Source organism: Trematomus bernacchii, unplaced genomic scaffold (genome assembly GCF_902827165.1).
Source record: "Trematomus bernacchii unplaced genomic scaffold, fTreBer1.1, whole genome shotgun sequence".
In the NCBI taxonomy this organism is placed as follows: domain Eukaryota; kingdom Metazoa; phylum Chordata; class Actinopteri; order Perciformes; family Nototheniidae; genus Trematomus; species Trematomus bernacchii.
This window is the reverse complement of record NW_022987477.1, coordinates 3,089,728-3,115,628: the sequence shown is the minus strand read 5'-3', so window position 1 is coordinate 3,115,628 and position 25,901 is coordinate 3,089,728. Positions and strand designations below refer to the sequence as shown.

The following is a 25,901-nucleotide window of genomic DNA, read 5'->3' as shown; positions in this document are numbered from 1 at the left end:
GGGCCTGGAGTTGTTCTTGTTCATTCGGCTAACTTAGCTCTGACATGATGGCTTCTGGCAGAGTTTTGTGCTGAACTCAACATCTGTGACAACCGTCAGCACCACTGACCAGTCCTCCCTCCCTCCTTCCCTCTGTCTCTTCTGTGTTTACATATTTCTCATCGCCTATCCTCCATCTTTCCCTGCCTTCCAGGACTGCCCAGTTTTGGGGGGGTTAAGACCGACGCAGAAAAAAAAGTGGGATGAAAAAATGGAAACCTTTGATGCCACTAGATCAGTTTCTTCTGCCAGTCCCTGTCTCCATCACTGCCACGTCAGCTGGTCCCAAGGTTGGGAAGTCGTCCAAACATCTGGCCCCTCCACCATGTCCTCTAAGGTCAGTGGGTAGCATCTGTTTATAGACCCCGCCACCTTCAGTGTCTCTGACAACGAGGATCACGCTGAGAAAACCAGACAAATGCTTTGATCATCCAAATGTTGACAAGATGTACGTCTGATGTTCACCTGCCACAGTCAATACATTACCTCTACACATGGTCTGGATAGAAGTTGCCTAAATAATACAAAAACATCCTAATCATGATCAAACTTAAAATCCCCTATTGCGTAAATAGCGTTATAAAAAAAATAATGTCTTCCCTTTTGTCTGTTGCTGCACTGGATGACATGAACCTTCATTACGATGAACACACTGTAGTTTATTTTTATCTCACTCTGTCCGGCTGTTATTAATGCTCACTCGTGCACAAGATATCTGTTTAATGTGTTTAGACAATGCAAAAAATGGTCTCCTACAACTCCACTTTTTCCTCCTGCTTGATTAACGTTAGCTTAAATCAGAATTACAATACTTCAGTTATCCCCAAGGAAATTGGGAGAGTTGCTCCATTTCATAATAATAATAAGATAAAATCCTAATAATAATTCAATTAAAATAAGTACAATTAAATCAATTAAAAAAAATACACTTTAAAATATATATATTTATTCACAGTATTTATCACATAAGAAGTTATAAATACTTTGCCTCTTTGCCGCCCCTGCTCGGACCATGCCTTTCCTCAATCTTTATTGTCCTTTAAAGGTGGGGTAGGTAAGTTTGAGAAACCGGCTCGAGATACACTTTTTGTTATATTCCATGGAATGCTCTTAACATCCCGATAGCAATGAATATCTTTTTCGGCCGGCCCGGCTAAAATAACTGGATGGCCTACCTGCCTGTCAGCCTTCCATCTGGGCACAAACTTATCTCGTGCCCTCATTGGTCATGTGCGCGTTCGTGTGTGTTGGAGGAGGGGCTCTGTAAGGAAGTAGCAGATTTCTTCCCGCTGTGTATTTTCAAATTCTAGCGATCTCGAGCCGGTTTCTCAAACTTACCTACCCCACCTTTAAGCTATACGTTTGTACAATTTTGTAACCACTAAATATCTTTTTTTTTAACTTATTTGAATACAGTTCAGTTTGCCATTTTGAATTGGTGACTTGTATAACAAGGTTCAAGGTTCTTTATTGTCCAACTAACATAGCTACAGAGTAATTATGTCGTTGAAAATCTGATGTCACAGGCTTCTCCAACAATGCAACATAATAATAATACAGATAGTAAAAGTAATACAAAAAGAAAAATAGTTCTAAAATAAAGTGAGTATGTGGAATAGTGCAGTCCATCTTGTGTTTTTGACAAACATGTTGGAGATATTTCTACTGACATGGTGCTGCCAACTGTTGTCAGGGAGAATGTAAATCTCTGAAATACTGTAGGAGTATCTTTCAGTTGAAAAGAACGTGTTCAATTGGAGTCTCACAGTTTCCCCTAAAAGTGCTTCGGAATGTTTGTGTTATATGTAGGACCATATCCATGTGCTTTATTCCCTCTGAAGACAGAAAGGGCTCACGTGGTTTATCCCAACAACAACGGAAGATCTAGGTGAAGCAGGTTTTGTTCGCCCGATGCTTTGGTAGCACCTGTCCCTTTGTATCTGCTCGCGCTGAAGTTTGAGCAGCCGGCGCTGTGATGTCAGGGCTCTTATGGGTCAGGACAGGAATTATTGAACAGAGGGTGGCTGACAGAGGGAGCTGGCACTGGGAGCAAACAGATGTTGCAATCTTAAAGAAATACACAACCTCTGAATTAAATATGAAGAGCGGGGGCAGCAAGAAGTGGTGACTTTGTATCCGCTTAATGGCCAATCATTGTGCTTTGTCGCTAGTTAAAGCGCCCCTGATTGGTCACTTGCTGTCGTGATGAGAACCAGGTGGAATATTTTTTAAAGTTTCAGAAGAAAGGCTTGACAGATGAGACCAGAACACTTTTTAAAAGAGAGAAGACAGCTGTTTGGAACATACTGTGGATCCATTATTCAGGCGCAGTGGGTCTCCGGACGCAGCATGTTATGTCAAAGTGTTTGAAAGCATTTACGCCACAGCAGCTCAGTCATGAAATCTGTAAAAAAGAGAGGAATCTGACAGAATGTCCTCAGAACATTGTTTTACCACAAGTGTTTTGTTTCCCAGTCATTTTTACACAGCTTCTCACTCACAAGGAATCTGTCTGAATATTTGATGGAACCGTTTCTGTCTTTGCTGAGAGGATGAGGCTTCACTGAGAGGTCCTCTCATCAAATGAATCATCCTTATTGTATCCCTAAGTTTAATTAGTTTTAAATTAAATACATATTAAGTGAAATAACTTACCTATAACCCACACTTGTATCTTTAGTTACAACTTTAGAAATTAAATCTTTGCAAAAATGTTATTGAATCTACATACCGTGTATTCTGTGTGCAACAGACCGTGACACCCGTACTGTGACGGTTCAGCAACAATTCACAATCTGTTACAGTCCTAATCGTGATATAGTCAATCCTTTGAAGAAAATCAACTGTAGATGGATTAAAATAACCAGTTGGATTTTTCATATCCAATGAATTGAATACATGGCAAATGATAAAACAATCACAATAATGCACATGTTATACTAGATTCCAGTTTTGCGCTTGATGATCTCATACACAAAAAAATATGAAAAGGGATAGCTAGCACTGGGAAAAAAAGAAACTGTTCAAATGTATGTAATCAGAATCAAATCTTTCATTCATCCAGTGGTGAAATTAAGAAAACAAAGATACAGTGAAGAAAAAGGAAAAAGAGTAGCATTATATGTAAAATTAAGAGGCAAGCAAATGTTGATAATAATAAAATCTAAAAAGTCCATGGTAGAAAATAAGTGTATAATAATAATTTTTAAAAGAAAACACATAGTTGTATTGCAATCCCTTCTCTATATATGTTATTGCTCATGCTATAGAGTATGTTGTATTGTGTCTTTATTGTAGTTTGTACACAGTGAAAATATCATCGACCTACAGCGATGTTTTTCTCAAATGTACAAATGTTGTCTGCATTCCCTGATTGTTTCTCACTAGAGTGCCCCAACAGCAAAATGCACTTGTTTGGTTGAACTAAAACCATGATGTGTAAGCCGTAAATCCACAGCTGCATATCTCTGTCTGCTTATGTAAAAAGTGTATGGCCTTCTGCCATGAGGCCTGGCTGCGAGAGCTGCAGTGTCAACACTGAGCAGCGAGGGCCAGAGGGTGATGTAAGTATTGATACACTCCTTGAAATCACTCGAGCTGAAGACACAAAAGCAGGAAAGACGATTGTGAATTCTTGGCAGAGGGTCGAGGGATGCCATTAAAAAGGCAAATGTGATTAATTTTTAGTGAGAACGCCCTCTTCTCGGCGACTGTCAGTGAGGTCGGGCTAAAGGGATGTGACACAGAAATTACTCTTCCTCCTGGCGTCTAATGCGACTCGTCACTCCGAGGAAATATCCGGGAGATGGGGACTGTGACAAAAACGGTCTCATCTAATAGACTAACTATTTGTCCAGGCCTCTCATGTGGCAGAGATCCGGCTCAATAGCGCTAAGTGATCAATTGCTTAAACACCACAGATCACTTGTGATTCAACACAAACAAAAGTGTTTTATCTCAAATTGCTGCTGAGGGCTTCATCACATTTGTATGGATGAGGGACAAAAGCTATTTTAAACAATCAGGGAAGCATGGATACTATAAATTCTCATACAGGCCTCATGTTTTGTCCTTTCACCGTCCTGATATGCGTCAGTGGTTGTCACGGTTTTTCTTTAAACCTGTTTGATATTAGATAAAACCCCTGTGGAGTGACATTTTACCAGGCGACAAAATAGCCACACTTTACCCCGACCCTTTCATAAACACTGAACACTCTGTTTGTTCCTGTAGACGTACTAACAATAACAGACAGCGCACCGGCCACACTAAAGGTTATGTCTTTACCGATTTCATGCAGTTTCAGGCAAATGCTTCTTACAAGTAAAAATGTATTTTAATGAGTATATGTTGGCGACAGCAAATTGAACAGGAATCCTATACTCCTATATACATCCTATACATCACTTAATGGAACCGTATTATGCTTATTTGGGGTTTTCCCTTTCCTCTAGTGCAGCGGTTCCCAACCTTTTCCAACTCGGGGCCCACTTAACCTGTTCAACCCGGAGGCCCCCCGCCCGCAGTGAAACTGTGTCTCAGGGCTTCTTAACATTTGAAAACCTATTAATGTGTCATACCCACTTAACGGGAAGAAACTCACCTAACAGACGATATGAACCATTTTTACCGAAACAAAACACAAGTCTCACAAGAAGCGTCTAAATGAGCCCTGAGCGAAAAAATGCTAACACACTTAGCACATAACTCTAGGTATAAATACCCTTATTACATATCGGATCTGCACAAACAAGATATCAATTGGCAAGCTGAGATTCCACAGATTCTACAGGTATTAGTATCAAACACAGACATCACAACACAGAGCTTTACGGAGCAAAAACGGGACATTGTCTTGCCTATGCTGTTGTTCTGATCAAAAGTTGTGTTTAATGGCATTACAATGATAAAAACGCTGCTGAAGGTTAATCCAATGTGTCTGAAATGATTACTGATAATCCATCTTCATATTTATGTCAATAACAGAGTTTTCATATATAGCTGCTATGACAGCTTCCGGTTCCGGGGCATTCTGGCTACGCATCACTCATTCACCAATGGGTAATGTTTAGATGGATTTTAGGAACTTCCCCTCGATTCTATTGGCTCTAACGGTTAAAAAGAGGTGTCAATCATCAAAATCGACCGAGGGGGTCATAGATATGGAAAATCCACCCAAATCACCCCAGACGGACACTATAATTTAACATGTTTTACTATGTTCAATCTGTAAAATAAAAACATTCTATATTGATTCTGACTTTTCTACATCCAACTCACAGATGTAACCTTGCTTTGAGAAAAAAGATTATTAATTTACCCCTTTTAGAAGTGAAGTTATAGTCATTTGTTCTGGCAATGTCATTTTCGAGCCTGAGACCTGGAAAACAGGCTCAGGGCTTAACACATTCAACCATAAACAATACGGAGGCTAAATAAAGTTCTGATTGGTCAATTCAGAACATGTGACGCGTTGTTAATCCAATAGCACAGACCGTTGTCAAGGACTGTAATGACCGTTGCTAAGGACGGAGGATCGAGAAAGAGAAAGGAAAAGAGGTTCAAATAAAAAAGAATCTTAATAATGAAAATGTCCACACAAATCATAATGTTTTGCAAATTATTTGGCGGAAAATATTGCATTTACATTTACACCCTTTAATATTTAATTTGGGCTTTTATCTTTATTTCTTCTGTTTTTGTTTTATTGTTGTCTGAGATGGGAATGTCATCTCCTATATGTTATTCTTATGTCCATGTTTGTGTCTTTAGACAAGTTGGGAACCGCTGCTAGTGTGTTATGTAGGTTTGTGTGCATGTAAATGGTCTGCAAAGGCTAAAATCCCAAAGTTCCCTTACAGAGGGAGTTTCTCTCCCACAGTATACAAATATGAAACCTGAAAATGAGCCTAATATGGTCCCTTTAAGTCACGGTTGGGTTGTAATTGGGTTGGATTTTACCTTTTATTTTCCTGAAACCTTGCAGTGTATTTATCTGAATTTATTAAAAGTTCTATCTGATCCCTCCAGACATATTTGAACAGCTAAACTAACCTTCAAACGGCACACAGAGACATACAAATGCTGCTTTAAAAGACGTAATTGTAAAATTCATCCAGTTTCTATTTGTTTTCAAATTGCCAGCTGGGCTCTCTTAAAACTAACGTTCTTCTGATATGTTATAAAAGTCGTATTATAGGCCATCAGAGATCACACTTGCTTAGTTCTTTCTTTCCTATTATCTTGCTTTATTCCTCAGCTATGTGTCCTACAGAGGCAATGACTCTCCCTCTGCTACAGGCGGGCGTCTGCACACTCTGCTGTAGTTTACTTTGTGAGAAAACGCCTCACGTTCTTGTATCCCATTACCGCGACCACCTTGAGATAAATGGCTCTTTCTCCCCTCTGCCATAAGGTTTTATATCAAACGACATGTGTTAAGTATCTGACTGCAGGTTATATTGTTTCAGCGGAAATAAAACAATCACTTCTGGAGCTGTTTTCGACCTGCCTGTGGTGTGTATCTGCTGGCCAACACACAGACACACAGACACACACACTCTCTGTTTATAGATGTAAGGACGAGTACCGTGGCAGGTGACAGGTTAACTCTGCTCTGTAAATTCCTGGGCCGTGTATGATGTAGCCTGTGATCCTGCAGTCCTTGATTAGATCTGAGCTAGTAAATATCCTGTGATTAATCAAAAGGGCTTGTTCTGCGTGTAGCGTCCCTGTGTCACCTTCACAGCTGGGGAGCAGGGCCGCCTTGTTTACCACACTCCACCTCCATCTCCTCAGACCCCATCCGCATTTCATCCCCGCTCACAGAGGGACAACATATAAGGATCACTGCAGGAATAGTTTACAATGGAAATAGACATGATTTTTCATATATATTGGGCCAAACACCTGCCTTATATTTTCGTTGTTATCTTTTAGACACTATCTGAAAGCATAAGGCAGGTATTTTTATGTTTGATCAACACATCTTGCAAAAATACCTACATTGTCTGTGTAGTTAAAGCCTGATATTGCCATCTCAATTGTTGTCCAAAAAATATAAAAAACTCATTAGTGAACCACATCAATGCCTACTGTAGGTGACATATCCCTTCATTAGGATAACCTTTGTAGTTTATTTTAACCCAATATACAATCTCCTGCTGTATGAAATGTAGTGCACAAACAGTACAGTAATGCACAGCTAAATGTCCTCTTGTCTGAGTAATATTATAAGTATTTCTGACTCGTTTTAATAATGATGTCTACTGGAGAAACAAACAACCTTAAGGCTTAGTGACATTTTAAAGTATTGCAAGACATACAAATTGTTGGCTTCTGTCTTTTTTATTTCACGGGATTTGCTGATGATAAGATATATAGACGTATCCTTTTAATTACAAAAATAATTAGCACCCAGACAGAGAATATCCCCTAGAAACAGCGTTGCTACATGCTCGTTACATCCATGAAACATGTTCAAATGAAGGCCAACATGATAATGGGTGATTGTAGTAATTAATAGACTGGACTAATTACTTTAGCCAGTAGAGATTCATTTAATGCTGAAGTGAAGTGATGTGTGTTTGAGCAGAGCGTGTCCAACTGAAACTGAGACATTTCTAATTAACCATCCCGCTCCGCTAGCTTACAGTAGCCGTAACATCCTCTGACTGGTGTTACTCCAGTTACTCTCTTACTCCCGTGTGACGTTATCTACGTCTTCCTTGAACAGTTCACTCAGAAAACACATCCTGATGTCCCGACTTGTCAACACAGTCCAGTCCGCAGAGCGTGATTTAACTGATTGCTGCCCCCCTTTTCCATGATGACCCTCTGATTGTCATTCGTAGACGGTGTTAGGGACACGCATGTCATGTTAATAACGACCGCATGTATCCCTCCACCGTAGACCAAAGTCCGGACCTGTCTGGGAATATAGATCTCTAATTGCTTTCGCGTGGTGGTGCAGCAGAACTGTGCTTCCCAGATGTCAGCTCTGACAAACCGGCGTGCACGTCACTGTCAATAGGTCTGAGAAATCTCCCTAACAAGCTCGCGATTACATAAATGTATAGCCGCTGTGGATATGGCCCCAAAGAGACTGAACAACTTCTCAAGGAGACTTCATGTTTGATGTTCCGGGGCTTGATTGCATTTAGAAAAAAATTGAAACCCACTATATTGGGAATGTGTCCAAACAGTCTAGGTTTGCTAATTTTGTCATAGTCAATTTCATAGCGCGGCCGTGAGAACGGGCGGCGATGGAATGAAGTTCCTGAGTGCTTTGCGGAGGGGCGTGAGTGGGTTTGACAGTTCCAGTGAAATATGCTCCGCTGTACCTTTTTCCATTACAAGAGCAGGGACCAAAAATGCAAATCAAGGGGTCCGCTCTCGGGAGGTCGTTAGAAAAGTGACATATCAAACAACTGGCTTCAAGTGGCAGACCAAATCTTACATTATTTCTACATCATTGTTTTCCCATCTTAATTTGGGATATTATTCCCCTGGCTTTTCCCCATTTCAATAAAGAGCCATTTTGTTTTGAGCAGCTCTCTAAAGCCATTGTTTAGATGGCCTCAGCGCTCACTTCCTTGGCAGAAAACCTTGATCATGAGAATAGTAGCCACCTCCTAAAGAGAGTGATCTGTCTCACGGCCTTCTCTGAACAGGAGACGAATTGGCTTAATGGTGAGGAGACCCCAGCCCCACGCTAAGGGGGGGGTTTAGAGGGGCATTATATGACATGGTTTTATAGCCTATCAGCATTGTCATACCCCCACTGTAATTTCAGCCTCCTTTTTTTTCTGCACCATAACGCCTGGTGGATGTTCGGCCCTAAGCTCGGTTAAACACACAACACTCATACCTGGTGCTTCGTGATGCCACGTGTCATCGCCTGTAAATAACGTTGATTGAAGCTCTAACCATGACAATCAAAAACTAAACTTTATTATTAATGGCATATGTTTATTGCAATGTCTTTTTAAAGGAGGTCTATTTTGCTTTTCAGTGTTTTTCCCCTTCCTGTAGTGTGTTGTTAGTTATATAGGTTTTTGTGAATGTAAATGGTCTGCAAAGCCTCCATTGGACTCCTTTTGTTTACTTTTGGAACATAGTAACATCACTAAGTAACACTCGCACTTCTATTGGCTAGCGCTCCAACACATTGTACGTGATAGGCTGAGGGGCGGGACATCTCTAAGCAGGTTCTCTAAACAGAGCCAGCCAGCTAACCAATCAGAGCAGACTGGGCTCTGGTGTCAGACAGAGGGTGAAAAGAGGTGCTGCAGCACAGACAGTATGAGCTTTTTGAAGACATGTCACAGTAGAGACACTAAATACTAATATGAACCTCACAATAAACAGAATAGCGCCCCTTTAAAAGCACTTCTCAATATCAGCGTGAGGATGCACAAGATAAGATCATGTTTGTTTGAACACCAGCAGCCGTAAACAGCGAGAGCCATTAGCGTGATTCTCCTCGAGTATTCACCAGCCTGCTCTCAACACAGCTCATTATTGGTGATAGATTAGCAGGCTGATTATAGTGATATGCTCTAATTTGTAAATGAGTGGGGTGCACCTGTCACTAAGACTCATTCACTAATAACGACCATGCACTGAATAAGTAAAGACCTTTCTGAAGCTGCAGATTGATTCACTTTCAACCATGTTTACTGTCAATCCTGCTTTTGTTTGATTACTTTATTGACGGAACACTAACCTGCATCTGTGAGGATTTCATGATTTTCTTTGTCATATGATAATGTGAATATCTTTTGAGTTGTGGCGTGTACATTTGAGAAAAGAGGCAGTTAGTCACAAGGGGCTTTTTTACTTATTTCTTACACAGTAATGACACAAATCCGACCCAAGTATTTGGTATCTAAAGTCGGAGCATGTTGATAGAAAACATCTTAACACGCTGTGCATTTGAAACCTATTTGTGCACATTCTCACCCTTTTTTGATGGAACAAGGAAAGTGTTTAATTGATCAATCCTGAGGGAACAGCGAGAGAAAGAGCAGCAGGGTGGGCTCACTGGGCTCCCCATTAAAAGGTACGGCCCTGTAACTTTACAAAGACCTTAAAGTGAGACAAGACAAGGGGGTATGTGACCTTCAGCCATTAAACCATCCTGTTAATTGGCTAATAATAAAATGTTTTTATTGTGCAAAACCTCTTTAGTATAATTGAATTCCCCTCTGATTTCCACTCATTTCATTTTTATTTCTGTCTTTTCGCTGAGGGTGTGAAGCCTCACCATTACTGGCTTTAATGGCAGTATGGGATTGGTTTTCCAGGATTGCCACTCTAACTAAGCTTTATCCGTTCATCCACCTCCTTATTCTTCTCCCCGCAAACTTAACATTTAAACCACTCTCATTACAGCGCAGATTACACAGGCCTATTGGTCCTCATTAGCACCCACTGATCCTTGGCTGGGCCCATGTCCTAACATCTTTTAATTAGCATTCTGGAAATCTAATCAATGTAATAACTAATCTCCCCTTTTGCACTTATTTTCTCCCACTCTTTTATTCCGGGATGGTCTTGGCTGGAAGACTCAAAGGCTGATAGAACGTGGACTTTTTTTGTTTGAGCCTGCCAGGTATGAGAGGAGATGGTGAAGGGCAAACTGGAGTCGATTTGACGGCACTTTTAATGGAAATTACATCTAAAAAACACAAATTATAGTAATATTAGTGGGGGTTTTCAAGGCTATGGGAGGACATGAGAACGTTGTTGTACCTGTTAGTGACAGATGTAGACGGTGGGCTGTGAGGTTTTTCTCTAAATGCCCTGTAAAGCGTTCAGTCCCCAGCCAGGTCCTGTGGCGTGATACGAAGTGAAAGCCAAGGCGGGGTTTGGCACTGGACGGCCATTTTGTGTCTGGTCTGGTGCCGGGTTTCTCTGGGTGTCACTTTGGCTACATATCAGAGTCCGTGGCGACTATGAGCGAAGCTGCAGGTCTCATTAGAGCATGTTTACCGCGGCGGTTGCAGGGCAGAGAATCATATTTTTTAGGGATTATAAGATCAAAAATCTATTTATGGATGAGTGTAATATCTTAAAACACTGATTCCAGCATCCATGCGTGTAAGAAAGAAGGGGTAGAATGCTATTAGGCCATTGTGACTAGCATCTACACTGAAACGTTGACTTTAATTAAATGTACTATGTCAACAGATTTCACATAACGGTGGTAGGTGGAAAGCAATATTATTACGTTTAAAATGTTATATTTAAACCTGTATATTATTGCTTTCAACCAACCTAATACCGTTTTGTGAAAGCTGTTGACATAATACATTGAATTAAAGTCAACATTTCAGTTTTGTCAGTGTATGTGAGGGACCCACCTTTGTGTACAGTAAAGTGCTGTTTCTATGCCAGGTATCCAGGGCAGACATTTTGGCACAGTTTTGGGCGTACAGACAAAGACGCCAGGGCATGATGGGACACAGACCTGCCATTTCCCAGCAGCCCTGGCATGCCTCTCACTGTAGAATGATGAATGGTTACACTCACATGCCACACAATTGCTCATGCACACATACGACACACGTGCAAAGAAATATACCCTCCTCGTCAGGTGAACCAGGCTTTGGCATTGCATCACACACACACAATCGCACAGAGACAGACAGGCGTCCGTACTGTAGCGCTGCATTATTCAGAGCCAGGTGTAGGAGGAAGGGGGAATAAGGTTGTGTTTATTAGCTGCTCCCTTGGTGTTCTCTAAATTGCCTTGTTTGCTCGGCACAAGCACACAAACAGATGCTGTCCTCTCTGCTCTGGGTAATTCTCGGGGTCTCTGGGTATTTAGTGAAAGGCCTACCGGTGCCACACACACACACACGCACGCACACACACACACACTGCCTTGTCTGTGCTTGTGCATACAGTCTACGCATACAAACACACACATCAGACCGGTGCTACTTAAAAAACACATTTGCGCGCTAATTTTGCGCCGACATTCAGTGCCGTCTCATTCATGCAAAGAAGACATTGTCTCCCTACATAAGTAATTGGAGTTCCCCATATAGCAAAGCTCAGAGTCCCTCACCCTCTCAGCGACACAATTTCACTCTTATTAAGAAAATCTGCATTTAGGAGGGACCAATGCTATCAGTCGAAATTAATCTGCTTTGACTGATCCCTAATGTGACCACAGTCATCGAGTAATTATTGTCTGGATGGCTGTGCACCAGCCTCATAACCACTGTCGTCGTCGTCCCCACCCCCCCCCCCCCCCCCCCCCCCCCCCCCCTGAAATAGGGCTAGACTTGGTGTTTGAGTCCCTGTGCAGCGCGCTGGTTACAGTGGGTACGGCAGGCATGTCATTTAGCGCTTGATCAGTGAGTCGTGATTAGGCTGCCCTGTATTATTGTGATTAACGTCCACCCAGCGGACGACTGTCCTGTTGTCACCAGTGATACCATCTGAGATCTTGAGACTCCGGGATGAGCGCCAGTGGAAGAAACTGGTATTAGTAACACAAAGCGCTCACTCTGACTCTCTACAACGCACTCAACTTCTCTCCTGTCAGTCACAACATCTAATGCATGTAACGAGTGCAGAGAGCTTGTTTTGTCTGTGTGTCCGCTCCGATTAGTTAACATCGTCGTCTAGTATTTCCATCTTGCGTTTTTTTATCTGCGATTGCACTGAAATCCAGAACCTCATCCTGCAACAGTCCTCCGTTTTTTCATCTCACACCTCCTCAAAGCAACAAAAGCCGATTTTGACCACAGCTGATTTTAGTAGCAAAGGCAGTCCAAGAGACTATGCGCGTTCTCACTGTACGTCAAATTAGATCACAGCGAGGGGGGGATGCTGCGCGCTGACCCCCGTCTCTTCTCCTCAGACAATCGCTCGCTTAGAAGGAGCTCTTGAAAAACAGGCCTGTGGACCCTCAATGTCTTACTGCTACAAAGAGCGAATAAGGGGCTCAGATTAGAGCTTGATACTAGAGTGTGTAAAAGAGACAAAATTGAGCCTATAATTTACCGTCCTAAAAGCTGTATCAAAACATTTTAAGTACAAAAATAATGCAACATTTTTAATGCAAAAATCACACTTAAAGAGCCGAGATAGGACTATTTATGCCTTTGTGCTTCATTATTACACTTTAAAACAGTTAAGTCCGGATATATAAACTTTTCTTTTATATTGTGAGGCTGAATCTACAGTATATTTATTTGTATTGCTGTAGCTTTCTGTGCATGCGTGTGTGTGTGCGTGTGTGTGTGTGTGTGTGCGTGTGTGTGTGTGTGTGCGCGCGTGTGTGTGTGTCACTTCCTTGTAATTACCCGCCTAAACTCCGACCCCCTTCTCATGGCTCTCGTGCATCCGCCGGTTGGAAAAGAGTCAGTTTTGATTACAAAGTAAACGCTGCAGCATCAGACAGGGGTGGGTGGGGGGGGGTTGGAGGGTGTGTGTGGTGTGGTGTGGGGGGGGGTTGGGGTTACATGCTGATATGCATTCTATCAGGATGATTTATGCAAATTATGCACATTATTCCCGCAGGAATCTCTCTTCTGAAAGTGCCAGGATAAATTGCCGGAAATTAGCCATAAAATTCACTGTGCAGGGAGTGTGAGGTGAAGGCCGCCGAGGAGCCAAGGACATTGGGCTGCCGTGGTTACGCTTGGCCTGGCCTGCCTCCCCCATGCTTGGCATTCATGGCTGTTAAAGACCTCTGCTCAGACAGATACACTGAAGCCTGGAGTAGCACTCAGCACATCAGGAAGATCAGCCAAGCAAGTGTTACACTAACGGCCGCGCTTTCATGCTCTAGTAACATGACAGACTCTCAGCCGAGGGAAGCACGTCGTCTGCTTCCACATTTTTACACTGAAACCAACTCTATAATTATAAAATTCCTGGAGAGAACGGGATTGATTATAAGTCGGTAAATGACCTCAAAAGCAGGCAGTGTTTGGATTGTTTTCATCTCTTTTTTTGATGCCTTTGTTTACATACAGTTAACCTTGGCTGTAGTGCACCTTAATCTTCAGATTACACTTTAATCAGAAACCTGTCCCAACAATCAGGAAATGAATAACACGTAAACAAGTAGCTGTCGGTATCAGAACACACAACTCAGGCGGTATTAGACACCGGCTTCTTTATAGCTTCAACCGCAACTCGCCGATCTGTCTTGTGATCCGTGTGAGTGTGTGTGTGTGAGGGAAACAAAAAGAAAGAGTGTGTGTGTGTGTATATGAAATGAGCAGTGAGCGATTCACACTGTTATTGTGTCATCATCATGTCTTTATTTCAATCTGGGAGCCAGAGTTAATGAATATCAGAGAGTGGAGATGGAATCCACCTCGCCTTCGCTTTAATGAACCTGAGCGGGTCAGGAGCTGCATATTGATCAGGACAAGTGATCCCTGTCACTCTCACACCAGAACACACACACGACTGCACACACAGACTTAAACCTGAGTCAAATCCATGACGTGCATTACCTTTTTAAAGATTATTGTCTCGCAGTGTCGTGAATGTATCATGTTGTGTTTGCCAGTTCACATGAGGTTGCAGGGTCACTGTACATCAAACAGCGGCACATGATCCTAATGTTAAGGTCACAGAAATGGAAAGTTCACAGCTGTCTGAGGAGCCTCTACAACATAACCATTGTGTGAACACTTTAATACACTACAAGTCTGTTGGAAAAACAACTTGACATTTTTTTGCGACATTTCAATTTGCCAAAATCCAATTTTAAGGAACCGTGTAAAAAAAACAAACATCAGACTTCTTTAAGCAAGAGCACCATAAAATGTCAACAAAACCAAATGAATTGTCTCCCGACAGCACTCGTAAAACTGATTTCCAAATGTTTGCAGAATGTAGGGACTTAATTTAAATGCACCTGTTTTTGTTTCCCCAAATCCAGAGTAAATTGTTGTTCTGGAGAAAATCTGTACAGCGCCAGAGCCCGTTCTGTTCAAAACAACAGCACAAATTACTGCGCTCTGCCATGACACGCTTTAATCCCCGCCGAAATAAAAGAACATCAGATTACGGCACAAAGACGGAGCCATCGGTAAACAGGGATTAGGGGATTGGGACTTTAATCTGATTAATATGGAGGCAGTTGGAATATTAGAGATGTTACTGAACAATTGTATTCCAGATGAGAGGATAATCACACATTACCACGTCATTTATTTCGCCCTGTTAGAGCTTCCAGAGCTAAACACGGCACCATATGTTTACCTGACCTCCAGGCTGCCTCCGAGAAAACAACATTCCCCTCAACGTCAAAAGCCAAAACATAGTCAGAAATGTATGGATATGTATTTTAGCGTTGTTAGAATTGAAAGAAAATTGGCCTGAATGAACTCTAGATTAGTTAAAAGAACTTCCTAAATAATCTGCTTTAATGATCCACACAGTATGTACAGTGCACTGGCATGTGTTTTAATCTAAAGATAACAATGATCAACAATAACCCTACACTTAGTTAAAGTGGCTGAATTCAGAAAAGTCTACCATATTTCATTGTTTTATATTTTTGTATCAGAGAGTGCCTCATCACTTTACCCAAACAGAGCACTACTTGTGGGTGGTAAGTATCAATACAATTCTTTTTGTTCACAGTTTGCCGTCATGTATTGTGACATGTCTTTTTGTGACTGACATCGAGTCGTATCGTTCGTCAAAATATATCAGACGGAGTTTTTAAAATAGATCTCCGATTGATAATTTACGATAATGCAAAAAGTAATGTTCTTTTTGGATATCATTTTAACAAAATGAACTTGAATGAAATGTCTGAATTTATTGTCTTAATCTGCATTATGCTGTGTAGTGAACATTGACGCTGGAAACTCTTCTCCTTGCTGCTCTGTTATACACAACTCTAAATCCATTTCCTGATCATCTTAAAAAAAAAAAATAGGAATTATGCAACTCGGACAGTAGTTGATATTGGATATTGAGGTATCTAAAAAAGCTATATTCTTCTATGTAGTGGGAATAAAATAAAACCACACAGTTGAAATCTAAAGAAGTGTCATATCACATTTTGGAAAATCCATCTAAAATGTTACAAACTGCTGGACCTCGATGGCTCATAATGAAAGAGAAACACTCGGACAACAAGCTATACTTAACATATCAGAATTGACCTCTTTTAGTCTCACACTTGTATTATATATCCTGCATCGTGCACAACACAAAGACAACACTCTGCATTTCTATCAGCAGCCTGACAAAAGTGAATTACCGCCCACAGTTGATTTGGAGCCTCGGCCTGCTCGCCACATATATCTTTTAAACACACAATATGACACAGCGTGGATGAATCCATTGCCAGAGTTTAGCCTGTTACTGATATGAAGGGGACATTTCAATTCAACGCTCTTATGTATATTTTGACTTTCGTGTTTATCATCCTTAGCAGACATCACATCCGCGTTATGAATAGGCACCCTGCTGGCCCTTGATATGGTAAATTGGACGTTTTATGGTTTATGAAAAGGGGTGTTTTTTTTTTATCTTCCACTTTTATTCATGAGCCCTGAATCTCGCTGTAAATGCCTCTAAGAAAGATTCAGCTTTATTAGACTCATGAATAAAAATCGATGTTGCCTATTATGGCCACTGGCTGTGGCCACTGAGGAAAAACTTGTGAGTGTCAGTCCAACACACACACACATAACATTTCAGAGCCCCTCGTGTGTGTGTGTGTGTGTGCGCGTGACATTTCCCCAGCTTGTAGCGATGGCTCAAACACCACCGAGTGTCGAGCAGTTCCCACATCAAGAGGGAAATTATGGCTTTCCATTTTGAACGTCACTTAAATCATGGTTTAGTAGTAAATAGTCGTACATTTCTGCCTTTGATATTTTTTTGTGTTGTCTGTTTTCCACGTGCATGTGGCTCTGTCTCACCCCTAGGGAATCTCCTCCTCTGGGCTAATGTGAATATTAGTATGGGTTAAATGCTCCAGTCATTTGTGCATTAATGCATGTTGCATAATTAATGTCTTTTGCTCAAGTCTCTTAGCAAACAGCAGTGGAGGAAAAGCATCCATTCCTGTGTCGAAACTTACAAATACCAGTCCTAAAACGTGAGGAGCTGCTGCAGGATTTTCTGCATGAGCTGTTTTGATGTCTCCTGATCATTTCCCTTCTTGATTAAGAGGCGTTGTGTGAGGATTCAAGGCATTCAGGAGTGTGATGGGATTAAAGGGGACACTGTAATGACCCTGTTGTCGGAGGGGCTCATCATACAGACACAAAGCTGTGTCGGAGAGCGGAGGAAAAACACACACACAATGTCACTGTTGTTCTCATGTTTAAAGAAAAGAAACTCATTTATCATTTCAATTATAAGAACAATCTTATTTTTTTAATCTTATCTTTAGTTATTTTATGTTTTTTCTTTTTTTAATCTGTCATCTAAAAGACATTGTGAGGCAATAGATCTATATTTGGGTATTTTGTTGAATTTATTTGATTTGAAGTGAGTATTTAATTTTACATTTTTCACATTGAACCAAGGATTGTTTGGGATATATTAGCAGGTAATCATTTTGCCTTGAAAATGTTTTAATATTGACATTTACAATGGATTGTGAAGATGTCTGTTGTCTACTTGCATATATTTTTTAACGTCTGCACGGTGTTGAATTTAAGATTATAGTTGTTGCATTTAGAGCTGTAAATCTCTGCAGGTCAATCTAACAATTTAATCAAAGCCGATAGTCTGACAGGAAATGCTTAATTGTTGAAAATCCACAATAAAAAAGAAATGGCAGTACACTAATTCATCTAGTGAGAAAGAAAATCTCAGTATGTTGCATTTAACATCAGTTGCCTCTGTCCATGGTACTGAAGTCTTTAATGGCCTTACTGTATGTGACAACAATTAAGTTTAAGTAACTTAATCATCAGTAAAATTGTTGCTTCATTTCGTAATAACTGTATTTCTTCCCCTTGATTTCGTGCGTAATTGGAAAAAGTGTGTGGCCTAAACGCAGTCTTCTCATTTGATCCATCTTCACTTCCTGTCTGCATTTTGGAGATTAATATCTTAGTAGAAAGACTTAAGATTTTAGGATTTTAAATAATGTCTTTACATTTCACGATATTTTGTCTCATCAGAATCTCCTGGTGTGGACAGACGACCGAGGAGGACAAAGGGTGAGTGTATGGGAGTCAGCTGATGGCTGCGTGGTGATTAAAGACACCAAATTACGGCAATGAGCAGTGTCGTAATTACATTCCTTAATCACATTCTGGAGGTCTAATTGCCTTAACGATGTGTTTCATTGCGTGAAGGCAGGTATTACAGTCGACAGTTTTCATACACACTTGTTTTCGAATTAACGTATTATCACACACCGTCACGGTAATTGTTTTAATAAAAGCAATAAAGGTGGACAGAGTTTTTGTTTTTGTTTCCAGGAGCATGAGAGCTGTTTTTTGTTCTGCCTTGAGGCGATGTTCAGCCTACACGTCTGGCCTTCGCTCCCAAGACTTGGCGTCACTTTCAGCTCAAGAAAATAAAAGTTATCGGTTTTGATGGAGCAGAAAATGATTGACCAATTGTTTCTCAGTGTACTTGACACGTCGTGAGAGTCGGAGAAATGAGATCACTCAGAAACGGGTGGTCTAATGTCATAATAGGCACTATAATAAAAATGTTTTGCAATTTTTAAAACATGATTAATTCTAAAAACGCAGCATTCACTGACACTACGTTTGACACCAGATGAAGGAGCAGAAGTATTTATGTTGTTCAAAATATTTTAATAAAGCTTTTCAACACTGAAATACATACAAATGGCCCTCTTCGCCCATATAATAACTAAAGTATCTACAATAATCCACATCTTGACCTGACAACGCGATTCATCTGAAGACCTCGATCATATTGTGTAAAAAAAAAATACAACAACTCAGAAAGAGACTACAATGTGCAATGCAGGCAGAATATCCAATATCAATATCCAAATTAATAAATTACAAAAAGACACACCGAAACAGCTTGATTCTTGAAGGTTTCTAAATGTTTCTTGAATAGTATTATATCACAGTGCCCCATTAAAGAATTGTAATAGGCGTGCGCATCTATTAACAAGTGTCCGGGTTAGCACATAAATATCTGAAACCAGCATCTATTTCATCTCCTTGTTCATGACATTCCACGTGTTCAATAGAAAAGTTCATGACAACAGGCCTCGAACCAGAAAGCAAATGTCTCTGAGGTGAGGGAAATAAAAACTCGCAAAAATCAATAAATAAGGAAGCAGCAGTGAGGTTGGACTAACGCTCCAGGAAGGTGTCCATGTTTTTAAAAAGTCGCAGGTTGTCAGGTCACCCAAATCTCCAGGGAAAAAAAGGTCCACGTGATAAACAACTCACTGAACCACAGCCACACGCACAGGCCTCGCGTTTGGTCTTCACTGTCATTCATACCAGCACTTAAAGGATGATTTATATACACAATCAAGTATTGTTTGAACAAAAAAGCGCGTTTTGAATGCATTTAGTAAATATTATAAAAGTATTCATCGGCATTACTTCTTCGTCTCTAGCCTATCAACAACACAGGTCTCCCAAAGTGTTCTTCAAACTCTCCCCTGTGCGTCTGTGGAGTCTTAAGGCTTGTCAGTGCACTGTTTGCAGAGGCTGGCGGTGGCGTTGTTGAATAGGGCACATTTATGTGGGCAGGACGCTGAAGCCACCCCGGGTGGGAAGGGATATCCAGGCGGCTGCTCGTACGCGCCCAACCCGGGAGCTGCGAGGGCGGTGGTGGCCGGTATCGAGGCGGCAGAGATGGCTTGACCCTGGTTCAGATACGCCACCAGCCGCCTCATCTCCTCCAGTGCCTGCGCCTGCATGAGGATGTAGTTTTTGGCGAGCAGCAAAGTGGCAATTTTGGAGAGTTTCCTCACCGAGGGGCTGTGCGCGTAAGGGATGACCCCTCTGAGCTCATCCAGCGCGTCGTTCAGGTCGTGCATCCTCCGCCTCTCTCTGGCGTTGATGTTTAGCCTCAGTGTTTTCTGCTCTTTGTTTTTCTTACCTCCTGGTTTCCCAATGGGCACGCTCCTCCCGTCAGTCAGAAGGATCATTTCGCACCTCTCATCGCTGTCATCGTCCTCGTCCCCGCCGCTGCTCTCCGCCGCAGAGGTCCTGTTGGCGCTCTCACCGAAATTGACGCACAAAGATCCGGTGGGCAGACCCAGTGGACCCCCTCTGCCTCCTGCAAGTCCTCCCGGCTGGATGGAGTCTTGCTCGGTCTGGTCAAAGCAGCTGATCGGTGACTGGCGGTCTCTGGCTGCGAGTTCAATGCCAGCCGACGACCGGAAGGGGTCCGTTTTCTTAGTGGACACAGCGCTGAGAGTTTTGTGAAAAATGTCCCCCGCGCCTCCGTTCAAGTTCATCCTCTCCATGGGCTCTTGCTCGTGCGGGCAACGGTCTCTTCTGGGAACTCTGCGCGCGCCTCTATGAGTTTCGCCCTGTGTTCTTCCTGCTTTAGTTTAGTTGTGTGTCAGAGGAGAAGTTGCAGGCTTGCTCGACTTGTCAGCTGAGGTGTGGAGACGAGGAGGAGACTCAAGTAATAAGTGCCTCTCTGACTCTCTCTCTCACTCCCTCTCTCTCTCACTCTCTCACTCTTCTTCATATCCCGCTCATCTCTCTCTCTCTATCTCTCTATCTCTCATCCGATCTAGCTCTCTCTCTCTCGGATGCTCTCTCTCGCTCTCTCTCTCGCTCTCTATCTCTCTCTCTCTCTTAGCTCTCTCTCTCATCTCTCTCTCCTCTCTCTTCTCTCTCTCTCTCTCTCTCTCTCTCTCTCTCATTCACCTTCACAGGATCTCCGCGATGATCCTCGTTACGCACGAGACGCCTGAGTCTTTTTACATCATTATCTCGAGGCGGGTTATTAAAAAGGATTCGCCTATTGGGATAGAGACCCCCCTCACCCCTCTCACTCCTCACCCAATCAGGTTAACGTTTTAATTAATGGCATTTAAACATGGCAAACAATACCGCGTGTGCTCTATCATTCCCTTCAAGTGTGTGTTTACAAGTCATTTAGCAACTGTGTTTTTAGAAGAGAGTCTGATCATAAAAGGGGATATTCTTCATGGACCTTCTTTTGTGTGAGAAGTTGTACTTTTAGTCAATCCCTTTTGTAGAAGTCTATAGGATTCAAAGCCAATAGACTAGTGTTGTTTTCATTACTTTTATCACTATTTGGTTAGCTTCTCTTTTCTTATGTGGCATCAAACCTCCACTTGAATTCAAAGAGAGACCAAGCATATAGTTACCGAACTTGACATGACACTCTTTAGCAGACTTCAGACCACATCATCCTTATGAAAACCCCAACCAGCACATTTCATTTCCCCTGCTTTGTATTCTAAATCTCCCAAAACCAACACGGATATTCTTGCAGTGCAGAACGTCTCTTGGTTTTCCCTGACCAACATTTACCTGAGGTCATACTGCCATCTACTGGGTTGAGTGGTGCAGTACACCAACAAGGGAAAATGTACTCAGCATCAACTAAGCTTTGTCCAGCTCTCTACCCTTTGGCACACCATCATGTGAGGGCTAAAGAAAATCCCTAATATTTATCTGGTAAATTGTAAAAATGCCATCTACTTGTTCCATTTGAAATAGTAAAGCAACTGTAAATAAGTGTTGTGCAAACTAGGGGCATACAGTTTGTAATTTTCTTTTTGTCTTTGGTTCATAGATGTTTACCTCAACCATTGCTGTGGGAGCTGTCCGGTGCTGAACATGCAGAGACCCTTTCCTCTTATTAGACGTCGTACACCAACTCCACAGGTATCTCAAAGTCCACCGTAGCCCAGGTGACCCCACAGCTCACTGAGATTCATTATGACCCACTCTCTTACTGCTTGCAACACATTCTTCTTCACCTCTTTCACAAAAAGCCTGTTCAGTAATTACCCCCCCCCTGGAAGCCTTTTGTAGAAACATGCTGCAATGCCTTCAGGACAAAAACCTCCCTCCACTTCCAAGTTACCTAGTTACCATGCCAGTGTGCTGCCCATATGTAAGCTACCTTTAGCAGTGATTACAGGTGACCCCTGCCGATTGAAACCACAGGGGATATGGAGTGGATTCCTTCACCCTCTGATAAAAAACCTTGGCAGCTACAGATTTAGTTTGAATGGATCTTTGTAGAGAGGTCTGCTCCTTCAGTACGTCACAAGACAAGTTCTGTTCAAAAATCCACTCGTTATTTAATACCGTGAGAGGGACACGGAAGAAAATATTTGAGATATTTTCATTGTATAAAGCTGAGGAATTAACTCAGTTTGTAGACTTCTTTACAGAGGTGGAGGAAGATTATTAACTTAAAGGTGGGGTAGGTAAGTTTGAGAAACCGGCTCGAGATACACTTTTTGTTATATTCCATGGAATGCTCTTAACATCCCGATAGCAATGAATATCTGAAGTGCTTTGACAAAAAATCCATAAAAAAATGTCATCTGTGGAAGCCGTAGTACTGTAAAAAGCACGACCAATCATTTTAGCTGGCCCGGCTAAAACAACTGGATGGCCTACCTGCCTGTCAGCCTTCCATCTGTGCACAAACTTATCTCGTGCCCTCATTGGTCATGTGCGCGTTCGTGTGTGTTGGAGGAGGGGCTCTGTAAGGAAGTGGCAGGTTTTTTCCGGCTGTGTATTTTCAAATTCTAGCGCACTCGAGCTGGTTTCTCCAAAATTACCTACCCCACCTTTAATTAAAGTGTAAAAATACTCAGTTATAAGTAATAGGCCTGCATTCAAAATGTTACTTAAGTAGAAGTAAAAAAGTATTAGCTTTAAAAAAATACTTTAAAGGGGACCTATCATGCAAAATGCACTTTTTTATGTCTTTTATACATAAACATGTGTCCCCGGTGTGGGGACACTATCTTTACTTGAGTAAAGATAGGTAGCTGTTCCAGTCTAATCTTTAGACACGTGTTTATTTAAAATCTAACCAAGCAGAGAAACTTGTTTTATGCTGAATTTCTGTTATATGTTCCCCCTGTGCTGGGTCTCAGTGTTCATGTCAGGAAAGTTCTTTGCAGCTGCATTAACATTACATTCAAGGTCAATGTTTTTCAGCTTTTTCCAGCACATTTCAATTAGCGTATGTTCCGTCTCCGGGCTGAGGCTCCATGAGAGGCCGTGGGGGCAGGATACTGGAGGAGTTATGATCTAACGAGTGGCAGAGACAGTCGCTTTATCCTGAGACAGCAAGAGAACACCTTCATGGCCAATCGGGTCCGGCTAATGAGACAAGATGGGCCAGGACCGTGGCACAACCATTACAGCCACAGTCTGTCAGCACTTTGGTAATGAAGAGAGCACTGAAGGTAAAACTGTGTTAGGAAAGAGAACAAGCATCCATTTAAATCCGGAGGAAAGGGAAGTTTAGACGCAGGAGCATGACAGGAAGTGCTCAAACCATTAAAGAAACTTCCACACAGAAATCAGGATTGATTCTCTACCTGAGCTAAAGGGTTGTTATTTTTACCACAAGGTCATGTGGTCACTTTGGTTTGTTGTTTTAGTTTGTCTGCAGGATTACAGGCAAACTACTGGTATGATTTTCATGAAACTTGGTGGCTGTACCGTGGAAATCCCATTATATATTTAAGCGGATACAAATCACAAAGCAGATAAACGCATTATTTTTCACTTTCGTATCGCAACATAGGATATTTGGCCTGGCCGGGATCTGCAAAATCTGAGAGTGACCTTTGAGATTTTTCTGGTTTGTTTTTATTATTGCAAAAGAAAACAGTCTGGTACAACAATGACAAGAACACCCAAGGACAAACAGAGTTACCTGATACATGTATATATGTAAACATGCATACTGTATTTATGACATAGCAAACCAAAAGAAAATGTTGAGGAAATTAATTATAAATATTTAGCAGTTACTGAGAATTAAATAACCGAGTGTTTAAGGGGAAATCTGTTAAATAATGCATGCGTATAAATGTGTATGACTGTGAGTATAAGGGAAAAACAAATACAAACATACAATTATTTAATAAATAATAAAACATGTATAATAAAATAATACAAATAAATGATTTGTATTTTTTGAAATGTAATAAGGGGGTAATATTAAAGAAGGAATACGAAATAAATTCCTATTTTGAAGGTAAGAAGTTTTACGTTAAGTAAATATATGGTAGTTTTATATCTTTGATCTTTTGAGTTTTGTGTCTTTTTTCATCTTACCATGCATGACATATTAAAGTATTACAAAATATTAAATAATTCATTTAATTTGCATTTAAAATCCGGTGGGTTATTCTCAATCACAGTGTAATAAATACAAACGTTAATTAAAATTGCCTTTTCAAAAATAATCTCTTGTGCATCCAAAGAGTAATTCCACTTCTCACCACCAGAGGGCAGGCTCTACTTTCTAATGCAGCAGCAGAGTGTGAAGGAGCAGCAGAGGGTGACGCAGGAGCCGCTGAACATGCTGTACGGCAGCCTGGTGGATTCCTTTCAACTTTGAAGATTTTGGTTATCAGTGGATGCCAGACTCTGAGGCTGTACAGTCCTGATATGAAATTCCAATTTGGTCCTGTGGTGCTCTACATCCACACCCAGCTCTGAGCCATATGCATGACATGATTCCCCTGCTCACCTGCGACATATCGGAGCTGAATCCTCAAACAGCTGATTGTGGATCAGTGTCCCTCCTTCACTCACTCAGGTTATTTTAGCACTTGTTAATGTTCTTTTGCACTACTTTTTTCACTGGCAGTGAATGTCTCTGCATTTCATTATTGTTAGAAAATAGACGAACTCTCTCCTCTACTCTCTGTAGCGTTGATTGTTTTCACCACTCATTGCTTATTTGGAGGATTAAAGGAAATCAACATTAATGGGTTGGTGAAATGATTGGATAACCCCCCTTCTCCCCCCACCTGGCCCTTCTTCCATCCATCACTCCTTCCGCCATTCTCTGCGATGATATGCATTCATCAACATCTGATTATCTGTCAAAATGTGACATGGAAATGCAACGCTTTAAAAAAAACAATAGTTTTGCTTGCGTACAGTGTACCTCCATATGTGTTTCTGTCGTGTGTCAAATCAAATGCTTATGTCTGCAAAAGTCTTAGCATTTATCGTAGTTTCATGTGATAGTGCAGTGCCCTTAAACGCCACTAGGAGACGCACTAAAATAAGAGGATGATGGTGCATAAGACTCTTTCAGCTATCTGTCAAAATGTTTGTTGGTTAACATTTTCCAACCTCTTAATATCAATTGATTCGGACATCTCACTTCATATATGCAGAAGTCCCTCGCCCACCTCACCGCCATACTTTGCATCCCAGAGTGCTTATGGGAGTTAATATGCACCTCGAATTAATCTCAGTGTAATAACCTGTCACTCAAGGCCTTTTTAGGTTATTGCAGGATGGCGAAACTGCACCATGCTTCACTGCGAAAATTCTAATTTCAACGAGTAGATTTCCCTCTATGTGTCGCTGGAACAAGATGTTCACTTGTGTCAGATCTGCTCAACAATTCTCCAGAAATAGGCTACACTAAATGTCATTAATCGGATTTTAATGTAAATGCTGTATGTATAATTTGACATCGAAAGCAACCTGTCACCTTCTATAGATTCTGTCTTGAATATCTCTATGTTACGATTTTTCTGACGTCCCCTATCTTCGCCTGTGTGTGTATTTGCAGTTTGTATCTCGCCGGTTCCGGGCTGCATTCCTGTACTACAGTGAAATATTTGAGCCATGAAACAAAAGGCTGTTCGGCGGTGCGCAGCTTTCAGCACCACGCATTGTGGACAGCGCTCCTGTGGA

At 41.5% G+C, this 25,901-nt stretch overlaps 1 protein-coding gene and 1 long non-coding RNA gene across 2 annotated transcripts; one reads left to right on the top strand and one right to left on the bottom strand.

Moving 5' to 3' along the window:
* Positions 1-212: 212 nt before the first annotated feature.
* On the top strand, positions 213-24,904 carry LOC117495128. Its single transcript, XR_004557158.1, has 5 exons — positions 213-376; positions 18,174-18,212; positions 21,778-21,869; positions 23,166-23,395; positions 24,470-24,904. It is a non-coding gene; the product is annotated as an uncharacterized LOC117495128 (long non-coding RNA).
* Positions 18,812-20,575, bottom strand: bhlhe22 (basic helix-loop-helix family, member e22). Its single transcript, XM_034146225.1, has one exon. The coding sequence runs from the start codon at positions 20,465-20,467 to the stop codon at positions 19,673-19,675; it is 795 nt and encodes a 264-aa protein (XP_034002116.1). The 5' UTR covers positions 20,468-20,575; the 3' UTR covers positions 18,812-19,672.
* Positions 24,905-25,901: the final 997 nt, after the last annotated feature.

Coding starts and splice junctions, on each gene's coding strand:
- bhlhe22 (XM_034146225.1), bottom strand. CDS start 20,467: ATGGAGAGGATGAACTTGAACGGAGGCGCGGGGGACATTTTTCACAAA.